The sequence below is a fragment of the Vanacampus margaritifer genome, chromosome 14, assembly GCF_051991255.1.
Source record: "Vanacampus margaritifer isolate UIUO_Vmar chromosome 14, RoL_Vmar_1.0, whole genome shotgun sequence".
Taxonomy (NCBI): domain Eukaryota; kingdom Metazoa; phylum Chordata; class Actinopteri; order Syngnathiformes; family Syngnathidae; genus Vanacampus; species Vanacampus margaritifer.
In genome coordinates, this window is record NC_135445.1 from 13,100,718 (window position 1) to 13,117,163 (window position 16,446).

The 16,446-nt window shown below is 38.7% G+C and overlaps 1 protein-coding gene across 2 annotated transcripts; it reads left to right on the forward strand.

The window, feature by feature from the left end:
* The first annotated feature begins 241 nt into the window (after window positions 1-241).
* LOC144034163 (uncharacterized) lies at window positions 242-12,190 on the forward strand. 2 transcript variants are annotated; one of them, XM_077542733.1, is made up of 4 exons: window positions 242-629; window positions 3,406-3,483; window positions 4,711-4,833; window positions 9,562-12,190. In XM_077542733.1, exons 1-4 carry the CDS (start codon window positions 536-538, stop codon window positions 10,980-10,982), a joined length of 1,716 nt encoding a protein of 571 aa, XP_077398859.1. In that variant the 5' UTR covers window positions 242-535; the 3' UTR covers window positions 10,983-12,190. The 2 variants fall into 2 exon arrangements, with proteins under 2 accessions (XP_077398859.1, XP_077398860.1); XM_077542734.1 differs by lacking the exons at window positions 242-629; window positions 3,406-3,483; window positions 4,711-4,833 and adding an exon at window positions 8,515-8,712.
* The last annotated feature ends 4,256 nt before the right edge of the window (window positions 12,191-16,446 follow it).

Sequence of the window (16,446 nt, forward strand, 5' to 3'; positions counted from 1 at the left end):
CTTCAACACTCATGATTATATCACATTATTATGTCTATAAGTAAATTCAAAAACAGTAAAACCACAAATTGAAAATATTAAATGTCTTCATCCTCAACCTTGATCCTCAGGGACCGGTATCCAGCCTGTTTTATATGTCTCCCACAGCACTGCAGTACATGGATGGCAGAGAATCTACACAAACGTAAATTAAAAAAATCTAAAGGGCCTTGGTGGGCAGCCTACATGTCACCGTTGCCCCCCTAAGCTTTGTGTTTACATGCGCACACCCATCTGCGCCACATGGTAGCACTAGCAACTTAATAGGCTGGACTCCACATAGGCCACTCCTGCCGCCACACATGAAACAACCGAGGCAGTCCAACTAGTTTGCAGATCACTTCCAGCGGCGGGTCGCCTGAAGCACAACGCAGAGTGGTCGTTTGGGTTTTAGCGTGAGTCGGAACAGCATACACAGGCTGCGTGTTTGGTTAAATCGACCATATTGTAAGGAGGCTATCCGAACGTCTAGCTTGTTAGCTAAACAGTGTTAAAGATGAACGGCCAGCTGAACGGTTTCCATAACAACTCGCCCGTCTACGACGACTGCTTCCTCTTCACGTCCGAATCCGTAGGAGAAGGACATCCCGGTGAGTTTGAAACGCTATTATTAAATTTTACAATAAAGTAAATCAATAATAAAACATGAGTTTGACAGCACCTCGTTTTAAGTGTGCGAGACAAGTGTGGCGTCTCTTTTAATTAGTGAGGCATGGAGTTTTTATGCTTCTTGTCATGCGTTTGCAACATTTAGAAGGACTTTTTTTATTATTATTTTTTTTTAACCCTCTCACTTTCATCAAACCATCCGCGGCGGCAACACGGCTGTTAGCTAGTGAAGACATTTGATATTTTTAATTTGTGGTTTTACTGTTTTTGAATTTACTTATAGACATATAGATGTGATATAATCATGAGTGTTTAAAAGAATACAGTGGGATGGTGATTTTGTGAACTTTATTTAATCTTTGTACCCTCAAATGCTGTTGGAGGGGCAATGTGCATGATGTTGTCAGAGTCTCTTGTCACTTAGGGACTGAAGGTCTGGGGTCAGATTTTGATTACTTCTGTTCCCCCAATCAAGAAGGGGAACTGTATAAAGATGTCTGTTTACCATCAACCTTACACCTTTGTTCAATCTAGGAGATGACATGTCTGCCCTTTGTTCAATCAAGAGCCGGGAGGAGGAACCTTTTATCTTTTTTGTATAAATGAGTCGATGTTCTGTAAATTGTCACACTCTTGGGGTCATCACGTTGCATTCAGATGTGGTGTCCTAACGTGTCTTTGGAAGCTTTTAAATAAATCCTTGCAAGGAACCTTGTTCATCAGATCTCGGATACAATGATTTTGAACACGCAAAGATTACACTTAAAATAGTAATCATACAATTCCTTCACTAGCTAGTTGGATACGAAAGGTAAATGTCAATCACAAAAACGTAGTTAAATTGAATATATAACAACTTTTCGTCGGGCTAATTTGTTTAAGTGGTTCAGCAATCGCGGTCTATGTGCGAGACATACATATTTAGTTGAGTTCATAGGGATTTCTAAGCGTTTGAATGGCGTTGCAACATCTTCCAGCCTCACTTCCGGTCTCGCCAATCATCGGCAGGTTCGTATCCGGTTAGCGTTCCGCTCCATTCGTAACGACAGGAAAATGAACGTGTGGTATATGTAACGTATGTGATACATTTACAATTCTTGTAAAGTGAAACACAATATGTGATATTTTTCTATTTGTTACAATTATTGTTATTATAATTGCAATGTTTATTTAAAAAATAAAATGTATTAGATATTTGGTCTTTGAAGGGTCAGTCCTTGGATCCGTTTTGTTCAGCCTACCCTTGGATCAAATTGAATTATCTCATGTCTATCATGGTTAAGCAGTTGACAGTTGACACGCATCCAAGCAATGTCCCCAAGTGACTGCAATTAAATTAAGGTGTTGTGTAAACTGGATGTAGTGGATGAACCAAAATTACCTTGAACTCAACCAAAACAAAATAAATAAATATAAAGAAAAGAGCATTGCTGTTAGTAAACACTTAAGTCACATTTTAAAAACCAAACAAAAATAAAGACCAAGTCCGAAGTCCTGGTCTGCTGATACATTTGATTCTGACTTTCAGCAGTCAAATCAAATCAACCACTAAAACAGCTTTTTACCATCTGAAAAACATATCCAGATTAAAGGGTTGCATGTTCCAAGCAGGCCAAGAGACGCTTATCCATCCTTTTATCTCCAGTAGACTTGATTATTGTAATGGTCTTCTGACTGCACTCCCTCAAATAAGCATCAAACAGCTACAGCTCTCTCAGAACAGTGCATCCTGGGTTATGACCAGAACATATTATTCCAATCGTAAAGGCACTTACACTGGCTTCCAGTAGCTGTACAAAATGTTATGCTACTGATTGGTTTAGGTCCCGAATACTGTACATGAAAGTGGAATATAAACCTAGTAGGAATCTGAGGTCTGCAGACTCAATTAGTCAATTAGGGGAGCGGCTGAAATGATTGAGGCCTTTTAAAGCATTTTTAAAATAACTTTTACAAAATATTTTTCTTGCACTGTACATTCTTTTAGTAGTTGACTTTACTGTGCTTTAAAATGTCTTTAGTTGTTTTGTTTGTAAATGCTTTTAAATGTTCTACTTTGAATCATGTGAAGTTACCTTGTTTGAAATGTGCGATAAAGCTGGCGTGTTTAATGTTCAAATGTCAGAATTACGACAATGTCAATTAAACTTTTTTTTTCTGGGGAGTCATTGCACTGATAAATCACATTAGATATTTTGAACGGAGCTTCGTTAGCCTTCGGGTGAATAGGACAGTGAAAATGTCAATACACACATTTTGTATATGATTGTTTTGTTTTAGTGTCACAGATTTCAACACAGTCTTGTGACCGCTGTTGCGGCACACAAACAAAACAGCATTTAAACTATTTAATTTCAGCTACCACAAGTCATTTCCACTTATCTGGTGTGAGGAGGGTGATAATGGGTTGTCGATGCAATTATGAAGTAACTTTATCTTGTTTTAAAGAATGGAATGTGCCAGCTCAATTTTTTCAGAAAGTGCTTTAACCTGTCCCGTAACTACACAAGGCAGCGTGAAGTACGTAATAATAATTCTGTGTTGCATCACGTCAAGACGAAAAGTACACAATGACTTTCCACATGAAATAGTGAAGTTATGTACCACAGCAATAAACATATTGGTAAATAGAGAACATCAATATATTTGAACTAAAGTGTTCTGTGTTCAGTGAATTTATTTACTCACAAGAACAAGGCTGCTTCAATTTATTTATTTTGTTCAGAATATCTTAAATGCACGTTTGTCATTCTGCAGATAAGATTTGTGACCAAATTAGTGATGCTGTTTTGGATGCGCACCTCACCCAAGACCCAGATGCCAAAGTAGCGTGTGGTAAGTGCTTGTTTTTCACTTAACTCATTCACTGCCATTGACGGCTAAAAACGTCAAAAATTTATTTGAACTATTTCTATTAGTTTAACATTTTCCCCTCTTTTGTTAAAAAGAGTATGAAAAGCTTTTTATTGTACATTTAGAACAGATATAAAATTTGTGATTAATCGTGAATTACCTAGTAAAGTCATTTGATTAATCACAATTAAAATTTTAATCACATGACGCCCCAAATTTTTTAACTTCTTCTTTTTTTTTTTAATTCATTCACTGCCATTGACGGCTATAAACATCGAAAATTCATTTGAACTATTTCTATTAGTTTTAACATTTTTTCCACTTTTGTTAACAAGAGTATGAAAACCTTGAATTTTTTTCATTGTACATTTAGAACAGATATAAAATTTGCGATTAATCGTGAGTTACCTAGTGAAGTCATACGATTAATTACAATAAAAAAAATTAATTGCCTGTCACCCCTAATTTTTGATATATTTTTTAATGAATTTGGGGCAGTGAATGAGTTAATATTGTAACTTTATTCCGATGAAATTGCAATTGGACTTTTTTCTTGTAATATTGGAAATGTGTTGTCATTAGAAGTCCACATTTATTCTCATAATAGTACAATATTTTTGGTTGTAATATTACACCTTTATTTTAATCAAATTTCAATACTTTTCTCATTGTTATTTCTTATTGTTTTGCTTCTTCTACTCGTGTAATTTTATGATGTTATTCTTGAAAAAAAATCTGTATTTGTATTCCCATATATTGTAATGATGTAAGTTTATTGTCATTTTATTTTTTCTCCAATGTGGCCCTTTGATATGACAGATAGTCACGTAATTTAAAAACATTAATTTCTTTAATCACACAAATAAACACTGTTTTGTGCACAAAATGTTACTAGTAGCTCCGAAGCCCCCAGGAACTTGCTAAGGAGCTCGAAATTCCATTGAATGCTTTTATGAGCTGTGTCTTCATAGAACGGGCATGGAACATGTCCTGCAGCTCTTTTTCCAAAACACAATCCTGTTTGCTCCTTCACCAAAGTTTTAAACTGTGGGAAAATGTTTTCTGTTTTCCGAAAGTGTACATCCCAGACCAGCTTAACTTAACGTTCAACATGTTTTAAATGTCTTTTGAATGCATGTGCTGCTTAGAATGTTCTTCTTAAGGATCTTTCACACTTAAGATTTAAGTTAATCTCTTTCACCTGAACAGAGACGGTCGCTAAAACAGGGATGATCCTCCTGGCTGGGGAGATCACCTCCAAGGCTGTCGTAGACTACCAGAAGATTGTGCGAGAGACAATCAAGCATATCGGCTATGACGATTCCTCCAAAGGTAAGCTTGCAAACCCTCACAAACAAACCTTTTGCAATGTGATGATCGCTTCCATTGGTGAGGGTTTTGTAAAATGACAGATCGTTTGGTTACACACTTTTAACAGGACATGCAGAACACTGAAAGTCTAATTTCCTTTTGTGGGTGCTGCTGTTTTGGTTAGCAACAATTTAATGCCTGGAATAAAAAAAAATCTTGGTAGGTTAAGGAAGGTCTTTTGTAAAGAAGACATTGTTGTTATTTTTTTTTACATTTATGAACAGTTTTGGGGTATCACTAATACCATGTGAAATACTTTAGTGAAAAAGATCAATACACTTTACACACTCTAATTCTTGTATTGCTGAAATCAGCCTTTTTCAGTGTGCGGCCCCCCACTTCATGCAAGTGAGCGACTTGATCGTTGTCAGGGTTCAAGCTACAGTATTAAACTGGCAAGAAGGCGCTAAAATTTAGCGCGTGTCTCAGGTCAATAGTTTGTAACGTGTCAATAAATCCCAGCTTTTGTCATTTATAACCGTGATCCGTGTCAACCAGGTAATGTTCAGCGTAATTGACTCCGCAATTGCATTTCCTTGGCGTCCTTTCTTGTCATATATAAAACAATGTGAAATGATTCAACTTATGTCTTTTTCTTAGCAACGATTAACTCATTTGCTCCCCAAAATGTATAAATCCATTCTATTTTAAATGTTTCAAGTGTCACTAAAACGTACTTATAGATTTTTATGTTGTTTTTTTATACTAGCGCATACAGAAGGCGTTGATGCAGCCTCTCAAATGTACAAAACGATTGAAGTAATGGTAGTTATTACAAAAACGGCCAGCAGGTGGCTGCAGAGTATAAGAGATCAACCAGGGCCATGTGCCGATTTGCCCACAGTTCTAAGCAGATTTGTGAATAATGATGAAGCTTAGCTATTTTCTAATGCTAATTGCTACAAAATGGATATAAATGTATTTTTTTTACCGGTGAGGGAAGAGATTCTAATCTAATCTTTCGTCAAACTGATAAAACAGATAATAAAGAAATCTGCCGATAATTATCGTCAATTATCAAAAAATTAGACATCAAACAATTCGACATCATACAGATAAACCAGATAATGTAGAAATCCACCGATAATAGACACGCCACGTTGGTCCACCTGTTGTGCCCAATCCTCAACCCTTCCCCTCTGCTATGGTTGTGTCGCATATTTGTGATGTCATAATGTGCGCATCATGTTCACAGAAGATGTATCATGGTGAAATGGTAGTCGCCAGTGTGGGCTTTCTTTACTGTGTCTGCCCAAAATTTTACCATCACAGTTTTTAAACATGACTGTTTTGTGTTGGCAAACTCAAAATGAGTTACTGGTTGTCTTTGAAGCAGAGATATCAATAAAATTCAGCTTGATGGTGCTTTACACAATGTATTAAATATGTTAGACTAATTGAAAGACTATAAAGTATATTTGTATTCAAGTTAATTTTGCAAATAATTATCGGCTTACTTATCAGTTATCGACATCGGCACTCTAAATCAGTGGTCCTCAACCCTGGTCCTCGGGGACCGGTATCCAGCCTGTTTTCCATGTCTCCCGCAGCCAACACAAGTGGGAATCGTTATCAGGCTTCTCCAGAGCTTGCTAATTAGCTGATGATATGAATCACCTGTGTTGGCTGCGGGAGACATGGAAAACAGGCTGGATACCGGTCCCCGAGGACCAGGGTTGAGGACCACTGACTTAAGGTACCTGTGCGAGACGTCGTGTAAACAGTGCCTCAGAGCTGTTGCTGCTTCCTGTCACGAGGTGGGGATAAGGCATGAGAATTTATTTACCTGTATATAGAAATGTAGTCGACGTAGTAGTGGTAAAAGAAGAAACCGAACAATGAACATCATGGACAAGTATTTAGTTATTAAATGCAAACAATAATAAAATCACTTTATTTGCTGATTTTTAAATGAACCCGCGGGCTGAACTAAACAGCGCCCCCTGTCGGCCAACCGGGAAATTTCCCGTATTATTTCTCGCATTATGTCTTGTGACTGGGCCTGATCTGGAGACATAATACCCATAGTGGAGATGGAGTCAAGTTTAACAAACAGAGGGTGAGCTAAAAGGAACTTTATGTTGTTGTTTATATAACGAAAACAGTGGTGGTTTGGCCCACATCGTATCTCAGCGCATCGAAAGATAAGATTAAAAAACACACAAAAGTGGTCAGAGACAGGATATGAGAGGCCAGCATTGACACCTTTTGTAAAAACAAGGTCCGATGTGTTGCCATAGGAATGAGTGGTACACATGACATGTTGGATAAAATCTGGACTAAAAAGAGAATCTAAGAATTCCATTGCTTTGGAGTGTTCACTAGTTCAACATTCAGGGTCGTCACCATCACACATCTATTAGTGCGTGTAGATGTAAATATGTCAAAATATCTGTGTTTCAGTCTGTTTAGTGTTTAGTAACCATTAAAACTGAAATAACTTTATATTTCCGGTAAACCCCTCAATATTCTTTATGTATATAACTACATTTAAAATATTCCACACTCTTATTTTGTAGCACATCGCCAGATGTAGAGAAATGAACGTGATACACTGCACTGATGAACAATGTTGTTAGAAGATGTGGAGTTTACGACAACACTGTACAGGGACTAAACATGTTTCTTATTCGTCCAAATGCAAAGATTTAATTAAAAAAAATTCTCCAAATGAACATACACTCAAACATTTATTTAAGTTATGCCCCCAACCCGGCTACGTGACACGAGATTTGTCCAATTGGTGTTGCCGTAGAATAGATTTCACGTGACTCCATTCCAGGCTGCTTTTACATAGCCACACGCGGTTCACTATAATTCATAATTATTCATTCTGAATTCGTACTATACGAACTTACACATCGACACTGTTCGTCCGTCACTACTTTATCGAAGCCAAACTGCTCCAATTTGTGTCTGGTTACATTCGTATCACACAGTTTTTGTCAAAATCTTTCGGCCTTGTTTAGCTTAGCTTATTTTAGCTTAGCTTGCTAGTGAAGGAATTGTTTGATTACTATATTAAGTGTAATCTTTGCGTGTTCAAAATAATTGTATCCGAGATCTGATGAACAAGGTTCCTTGCAAGGATTTATTTAAAAGCTTCCAAAGACACCGTTAGGACACCACATCTGAATGCAATGTGATGACCCCAAGTGTGTAACAATTTACAGAACATCGACTCATTTATACTCAAAAGATAAAAGGTTCCTCCTCCCGGCTCTTGATTGAACAAAGGGCAGACATGTCATCTCCTAGATTGAACAAAGGTGTAATGTTGTTAGTAAGCAGACGTTTACATACAGACATGTTGATTCCAGGTTGGACAAAGGTGTAATCTTATTAGTAAACAGACATTTACATACAGTTCCCCTTCTTGACTGGGGGAACAAATGCAATCAGGACCCAACCCCAGACTTTTAGACTCCAATGACAAAAGGCTCTGATAACATCATGCACATTCCTATCTTCAATAGCTTTGAGGGTGAGAGGATAAAATAAAATTCACAAAATCATTATTCCACTGTATTCTATTAAACACTCATGATCATATCACATCTATATGTCTATAAGTAAATTCAAAAACAGTAAAACCACAAATTGAAAATATTAAATGTCTTCACTAGCCACCGAAAAAAGGAGACGCGTTTGTTATCGACATATTGGCTCAACAGATGTCAAATGTGACTGAAAAGTGTCGTGAATATCGTGTGAAAATGTTCGCAATAACGAAAGTCAAGTACAAAGAGGAGCTTTGTGGCGCACAAGAAGAGAATGAGCGACTACGTCAACTGATGGACACTTTTTGCAAGCAGCCTCGAGTTGTGTTGAACAGAGCAGGTTTGTCACTTATTTAATCAATACTTTTCAACAATATGTCTATTTTGAAAGGATCCTTCATCCGGGCACTTTTTACCTTAACTTTACAGTTGTTCTCAAGTCGCTTTGGTACATGTCTCAGATAAGAATAGGTGCTCCTATTTTTGATGGTAAATGTTATAAGTATTATATAAGACAGCAGGTTTATTCTTTATTTTTGATTCGTTGACATACCAACAACTAGAATGGAGGATGGAAGCCTAGTAGATAATTTGGTATTGTTAACAGAAGTGACTAGTTGGACCATTGTTTGTAACTAAATAAAAAACAAAAAACTTTTTTTTTTTTCTTAGCATAGAATTACCTAAAATATTACATATAGACACACATTTATGCTAATGGAACATTGACACTAAGCCCATTACAATGATTAAAAATAAAATAATTTAGGGCTGTTAGGTGGAATGGCCCATTTAGGTTTGACATGCACTTACTGTTGGCTAAATTGATTTATCCCCCCTGGCTTTATTTGTTCTGCTTTGTTGCCCCCTAGAGGTAAATAATTAAAAGTTGGTCAACTCCTCGAGGATGTTGTACAGCTGATGCAGATGCATGCATTTGTTGGCTTTTTGTCAATAAATGCCAGATTTCACAACTTGAAATATTTTCTATCTTTATGTGCGGAACAATCAGTGTTACAGGGGTTACAGAGTAACTTTGAGTGATTTCTGGAACAAAATACAGATACGTAACATTTGCCAGCTTTGTTACTCTTTCACTCAGGTGGCCCATGTGATAATCTTAAATATAAAACACATAACGTCACAATAAACAGTCTTTACCAAACCATGTGTAACTTGTGTCCCGCAGACGTCAGTGAAAAATATCTTTGTCCTGAGCGGCAGGAGCCAGAATTCCCTGGCGTGAAAGAGGAGGAGGACTTTGAGCCTCTTCAAGTTAAAGAAGAGGACCAGCCACAGCCTCCCAACATAAAAAAAGAGGAGGAGGACTTTGAGCCTCTTCAAGTTAAAGAAGAGGAGCAGCCACAGCCTCCCAACATAAAAAAAGAGGAGCGGCTGCCACCATACATTAAAAAGGAGGAGCATTTCACAGAGTTTCCCGTGACTGGTATCAATTTGAACAGTGAAGATGAATGTCAATATGAAGAGAACAAAGGGGCGGAGTCTCCAAGCAGCAGCTCAAGACAACAAACAACAACAAAAGATGACGAGGACCACTGTGGAGGATCACAAGCAGACAGCCTGTTAGCTGGAATGTCAGATGGTGAAGACACGTCACACTCTCCTCAAACCGATGACTATGAACAGTCTGACGGTGATGTGACATGTCACAGCAAACGTTGGAAATGTTCTCAGTGTGAAAAAACTTTTGGCTACCAGTCTCTATTGAGAAGACATATGATCAGCCACACTGGAGAAAAGCCTTTTGCCTGCTCAGTTTGTGGTCAAAATTTTGCTTACAAGGGATATTTAAAAATACACACAAGAACACACACCGGAGAGAAGCCTTTTGCCTGCTCAGATTCTGGCAAAAATTTTGCTGTGAATGAAAGGTTAAAAATACACACAAAAACACACACTGGAGAGAAGCCTTTTGCCTGCTCAGTTTGTGGTCAAAATTTTGCTTTCAAGGGATATTTAAAAATACACACAAGAACCCACACTGGAGAGAAGCCTTTTGCCTGCTCAGTTTGTGGCAAAAAATTTGCTGTGAAGGGAAGCTTAAAAAGACACACACTAACCCACACTGGAGAGAAGCCTTTTGCCTGCTCAGTTTGTGGTCAAAATTTTGCTCACAAGGGAAGCTTAAAAATGCACACAAGAACCCACACTGGAGAGAAGCCTTTTGCCTGCTCAGTTTGTGGCAAAAAATTTGCTGTGAATGAAAGCTTAAAAATACACACAAGAATCCACACTGGAGAGAAGCCTTTTGCCTGCTCAGTTTGTGGTCAAAATTTCACTGAGAAGGGAAGCTTAAAAAGACACACACTAACCCACACTGGAGAGAAACCTTTTACCTGTTCATTTTGTGGTCAAAAATTTGCTCAGGAGAAATTCTTAAAAAGGCACATAAGAACCCACACTGGTGAGAAACCTTTTACCTGTGCCGTTTGTTGTCAAAAATTTGGTCGGAAGGAATGCTTAAAAAGGCACATAAGAACCCACACTGGAGAGAAGCCTTTTGCCTGCGCAGTTTGTTGTCAAAGATTCCCAAGTGAGGCTAAAGCTAAGACGCACAAGTGTGCTGGTGAGAATAGCAGAGATGAATGATGGTGCAAAGATCATTTCTACCGCTGAATGAACGACTGATCTGTGTACCTGTATTGTGTGTTGTATGTGTCTGACTTAACCCTATTTGAAATTGATTTTGTATATAAAATGTTACATCAACCTGAGAAGGGGCTGCAGATTTAAACTATCTGGCATGTTTACCGGTAATTGTCCATTAATATGCATTGTGCCTTATATAATTTTTAAATTACATTTTCCATGTTTAATATTAAAGGTAATTACAATGACAGTGATTTTAAATCTACAATTTTGTGATCTATTTGTATTCGTAAATACTTTCTTATAATTATTGTGTGCCAAAACACTCAAAATATTGTATATAGTTTGTCCTTTTTTGTTACATTTACACTAGTATGACTCACTCTGTAAATATAATAAAAAAAATAAAAAGATGTAATCCATTATTACTGAAATAACTTTCTCTTTTTTGGTAAACCCCTTAATAATTTTAAAGTATGTACGTATATCCATCCGTTATAATCTTAAACAAATTAATTTAAAATAAATAATGACATACATAGTGGAACAGAAGGGAGACAACGGTCCATTAAAAAGTATTACAGTGCATACCATAATATGGACTGAAGGTCTATGTGATTATGATAAGTATGTGGCCGGGTGGTAAATACAAGAGTTTACAACAACACTGTACATGAACTAAACATGCTAAATGCAGTTTTTTTTATTTTTGTTTATTTTTTTATTTTGTATGTGGGTGAGTATGTGTATGTGTGTGCATGTGTGAGTGTGTACTCATTAGTTCACCTAAAACCTATTAAAAATCCCATACCGTTCACCTAAACCGAATACTTCAGAATCCAGCTAGAGTCGTGAGGTTGTCAGGAGACCCGAGGAAGGGAGGGGAGCCGTCGACCCCTGCCTAGTGATGGGACGAACAACACTGGCGCGCCAACACTGTGCCGAGTGTGCAAGTGTGAAACCCCGTATCGGCGCGTGTATCGCTTTAATAAAAAATCACGTTTGGATGTGCCGCGCCAAATTGTATTTATAGATAGACAAACTGTATCAACACGTTGCGTGTTTGTTGGATGGAGAGGAAACTGTTTTTTGTTGCTGTAAATTTACCTGTGCCTGTTGGATTTTTGTTTGTTTCCACTCATGGATCGTTGTAGAAAATTTTCACAAGTCTGGAATCATTTTGATCTTTTGACGCCACATAAGGTAAATCTTTCCCTACTTTGGGCATTGTTTACTGTTATTTTTTTTAATTGAATGTGTCTACTCGCCTTGGAGCAATCACACTTCAAAAACTTTTGTTTCTCAATAAAAATGTATGACAGAATCTGTTTTTAGTGTGTTATTACATATGGTTTAAAACTTAACAAAATCCCATACAGAAGTTAAACATTTTAACTTTTATTATTTATTTTATTACATACAAATTTGCTATATTTTACAAGCCAACTCATATGAGCATCTAATAAACAACTTAACTCAGCAAGCAAATGGACCAATTGAAATTATACAAAGATGACATCATATTTTAAGTAAAAGACTAGCAAGTGAATAAATAAAATTTATGAAATTTATTTTATAAATTCATAAGCTAATAAGGTTTACAGCATGCACGTTTTACCATCTTATTTTCATTTTGTTTATCTGCAATGATTTTAGATCTACAGCAGAGGTCACTATTGAGTGACCAATACAGTGTCAATACAGTTTGTCTAATGTGTCAATACACTCCTTGAGGTATCATCGTCCCATCACTACCCCTGCCAGAACAGAGCAAGCGCAACACCTCAGAGCCCCCCAAGGACGACCCCCGGGCCCCTGGAGGGCCACCGGCCAGAGAGCAAACCCAGGAGCAGGAGCGCCCCCCACCCCAACACTGCCCGCGCCCCCAACCCAACGCAGCAGGACGGGGCACTGCAGGCCCGCCAGGCACCCCACCGGTCCACAGCTCGCCCCCCATCCAACCCAACCCAGCCCCAGCTGCCCCCAAACCCCCAGACACCCTCCCACCCCCATCATCCCTCCACCCAGCAACCCCCCCGACCCCACCTCCACCAACCGGCAGCCCCCAACCCCCAGATCCTGGGGATCACCCGCCCCATAATAATTTTAAAGTATTTACGTATATCCATCCGTTATAATATTAAAAAAAATAATTTAAAATAAATAATGATATACGAAGTGGAACAGAAGGGAGACAACGGTCCATTAAAAAGTATTACAGTGCATACCATAATATGGACTGAAGGTCTATGTGATTATGATAATTATGTGGCCAGGTGGTAAATACAAGAGTTTACAACAACACTGTACATGAACTAAACATGCTAAATGCAGTTTTTTTATTTTATTTTTATTTTTTTTTTATTTTGTATGTGGGTGAGTGTGTGTATGTGTGTGCATGTGTGAGTGTGCACTCATTAGTTCACCTAAAACCTATTAAAAATCCCATACCATTCACCTAAACCGAATACTTCAGAATCCAGCTAGAGTCGTGAGGTTGTCAGGAGACCCGAGGAAGGGAGGGGAGCCGTCGACCCCTGCCAGAACAGAGCAAGCGCAACACCTCAGAGCCCCCCAGGCCGCGGCAGCGCCAAAGGTCGACCCCCGGGCCCCGCAGGGGCCACCGGCCGGAGAGCAAACCCAGGAGCAGGAGCGCCCCCCACCCCAACACGGCCCGCACCCCCAACCCAACGCAGCAGGACGGGGCACTGCAGGCCCGCCAGGCACCCCACCGGTCCACAGCTCCCGCTTCCGCCACGACCCCCCATCCACCCCAACCCAGCCCCAGCCGCCCCCAGACACCCACCCAGCAACCCCCCCGACCCCACCTCCACCAACCGGCAGCCCCCCACCCCCAGATCCCGGGGATCACCCGCACCCAGGCATCGGCGCCGAAGAGGGGCCTGACAGCGGAGCGGAGAGGGCACCCGCGCCCATACCACCCCCCACCGCGTGGAGGGACGGACCACCGGGGGCAGAAGGGGAGATGGGGGCACCGGGGGACGGGCGGCACCCCCGAACCCCAGGCCCAGCGGGGAAAGGCCCCGGTCGTCACTCCAGCGTTCTTAGTGAAAGCTAATCCTGTTACTGAGTTCGCCAGCTCGCCGACTGCCCGTAAGGACGTAAAAATTCGCATGTGGCTTGAATCCGGAAGAGGGCTTTGGCGCATGCCGCATGGAGGTCTGATAGAAAAGGTCTTCAAAAAATAAAAAAAAATCCACTGACGGAAATTGGCTTCTGACATGACATTGATTAAAAACAAAAAATAACTTCTTCTTTTTTCATATAAAAATACATGTAAACAACAGTCAACCAGAGTGGAACATAGAGGACAACAAAGGGGATAAATACAAATATTCCCTGTTTAATAAATTAATTATTTTTCTGTTTTTCTGAATATTTTTTTAAAAGGGTTTTTCCCTCAGAGATTAGAAAACCAACTACAATATAGCATGCACATTCATTCCTTTATTGAGAGCCAGTAAGTAACCATCACCATATTATTGCATATGGAGGTATGCGGGAAAGTGTCTGCTTTTGTTATTAGCGAGTCTGCAACAAGTCACTTGGAGTTCAGTGGTTAATTTTTTTTTTTTAATACTCAAAACACCAGCTGTTTTTCGGAATATTTTTTTTTCCATTTAAAAAAAACCCCAAATTTTCCGGTTTTTTTTTCGTAATATTTTTTTTCAGGCTGTTTTTCTAAAAAACTGAAAAAAATATTCGGAAAAACAGAAAAATAAATGAATAAATACTCAAAAACAAAGCTTCCCCCAAAAATTTGTCAGAAGAACAGGATTTTTTTTGTCAAGTGAATGCAATACGCTTTCGAATATTTGCTTAAAGGCTTGAATTCCAAACTTTTTCCTTGGAAGGCTGCATACAGAAAAAGCCCACTTTGACATTGTCTGACTATACTAAACATTCTAAAATCAATCACTCAAGCAATTCTGTAAAGTTGGGTATCTTTCATGGTTTTGGGATGACACAGTCCTGTATCCCACTATAATAAATCCACATTCAGAATCAAAGCAGGATTAATCAATAATAAGGTAACACTAGCTACTTTTAAAGCAGTGTTTACTAACACTGTCAGCAAGATGAATTCTCGCTCCCGCCAGTCACGTGTATATATGACTGGATAGCCGATAGCCATACACGCCAGTGCAACCCGTTGAAGTCACAGTGCGGCCATCTTGTGAGGTGGGGTGGGTGGTCATAAAAAATAAAATAAATAACAAGTGGATGGTATGTGCTGCTTTGAAGACCCCCTTTTTCTTTTATCACTCAGTTCCTTAGAACCCAATATTAGATTTAGCAGAGGCATCTTTTGTTGAATTACAGTTATAATTCTTTAATAAAAAATATACAAGTTTCCTCCTGTACTAAACATCATGAAGCATATAATTTATACATGATTTAAGGCAAGTGGTAAAATGTCTGAAGTCCTCTTGTTTATGTTTAACAAATTTAAAACATCATAAATCATGCTGTTTTACTAAGTACTGTCTCAAATGTTCTCCAATTTTCGATACTGTAAATGTATATGATCGTATGCCGAGAAACGTTTCTTGGGAGGAGCAATATGGCGACCTTGCGACCTCAAAAGTCTTGGCCTATCGGCTATCCAGTCATTTATATAGATCAGTGGCTCCCGCTGATACGTTTGCAGCCGATCTTTTTTTGATCGGAACAATCAGGCGTGAATCACAATTATCTACAGTATTTTTATCTGGTTGGAGGTTAGTGTTTACTTGAGGATCTTAGTTCATCATTGATCTATGTTCTCAAACCTCAAGACAGACAGCAGAAAATTGAGGAAAAGATTTTTGCTTCTGAAACTTAAAGGGATGCTTAACACTAAATAAACTCTTTTTTTGCTGATAAACTGTATAAATGGGTGTCTACTAATGCTGTCTACATATCTTTGTGATTATTTTGACATTTTGTTGAAAGATAGAATTTTGGAGAAAATTCAGGTTGAACACAATTTGTCTGTTTGTCCTCTCATTGGACGAGAAGGGATTTATTACGTCACTTCTTGAATATGACGTAGCCCACACGCTCAGTCTCGTACACGCCTCCTTAGCGAGTTGGAGGAGTAGCGTTATGCAAACATCTTTATATTGATTTTCAAGTTAGTGATTTATTAGCATAGCATTTGGTTCATTTTTTTTTAGCATAGCTTGTCATAGTATAAAAAATATTTGGATAGTAGCGTTCACTGCTGCTGTCAATCCTAATCACAACCCTCTCCCCATTCGCAAGCCCTCAAGAATTTTATTTTATTTTTTTAAATAAATGCTATGGACCGTTTGCACATGGACGATGGACAACAAATGGCCCCCAGGTCATAGTTTGAACACCACTGGCTTAAATAATACAGTACAAAGATGCAACATATGAAATAGTCATTGAAACTTACAAATTTATATAACATCTACAAGGCTACCGTGCCACCACC

Coding starts and splice junctions, on each gene's coding strand:
- LOC144034163 (XM_077542733.1), top strand. CDS start 536: ATGAACGGCCAGCTGAACGGTTTCCATAACAACTCGCCCGTCTACGAC. Junction 3,484..4,710: donor AGATGCCAAAGTAGCGTGTG/GTAAGTGCTTGT, acceptor TCACCTGAACAG/AGACGGTCGCTAAAACAGGG. Junction 4,834..9,561: donor CTATGACGATTCCTCCAAAG/GTAAGCTTGCAA, acceptor TGTGTCCCGCAG/ACGTCAGTGAAAAATATCTT.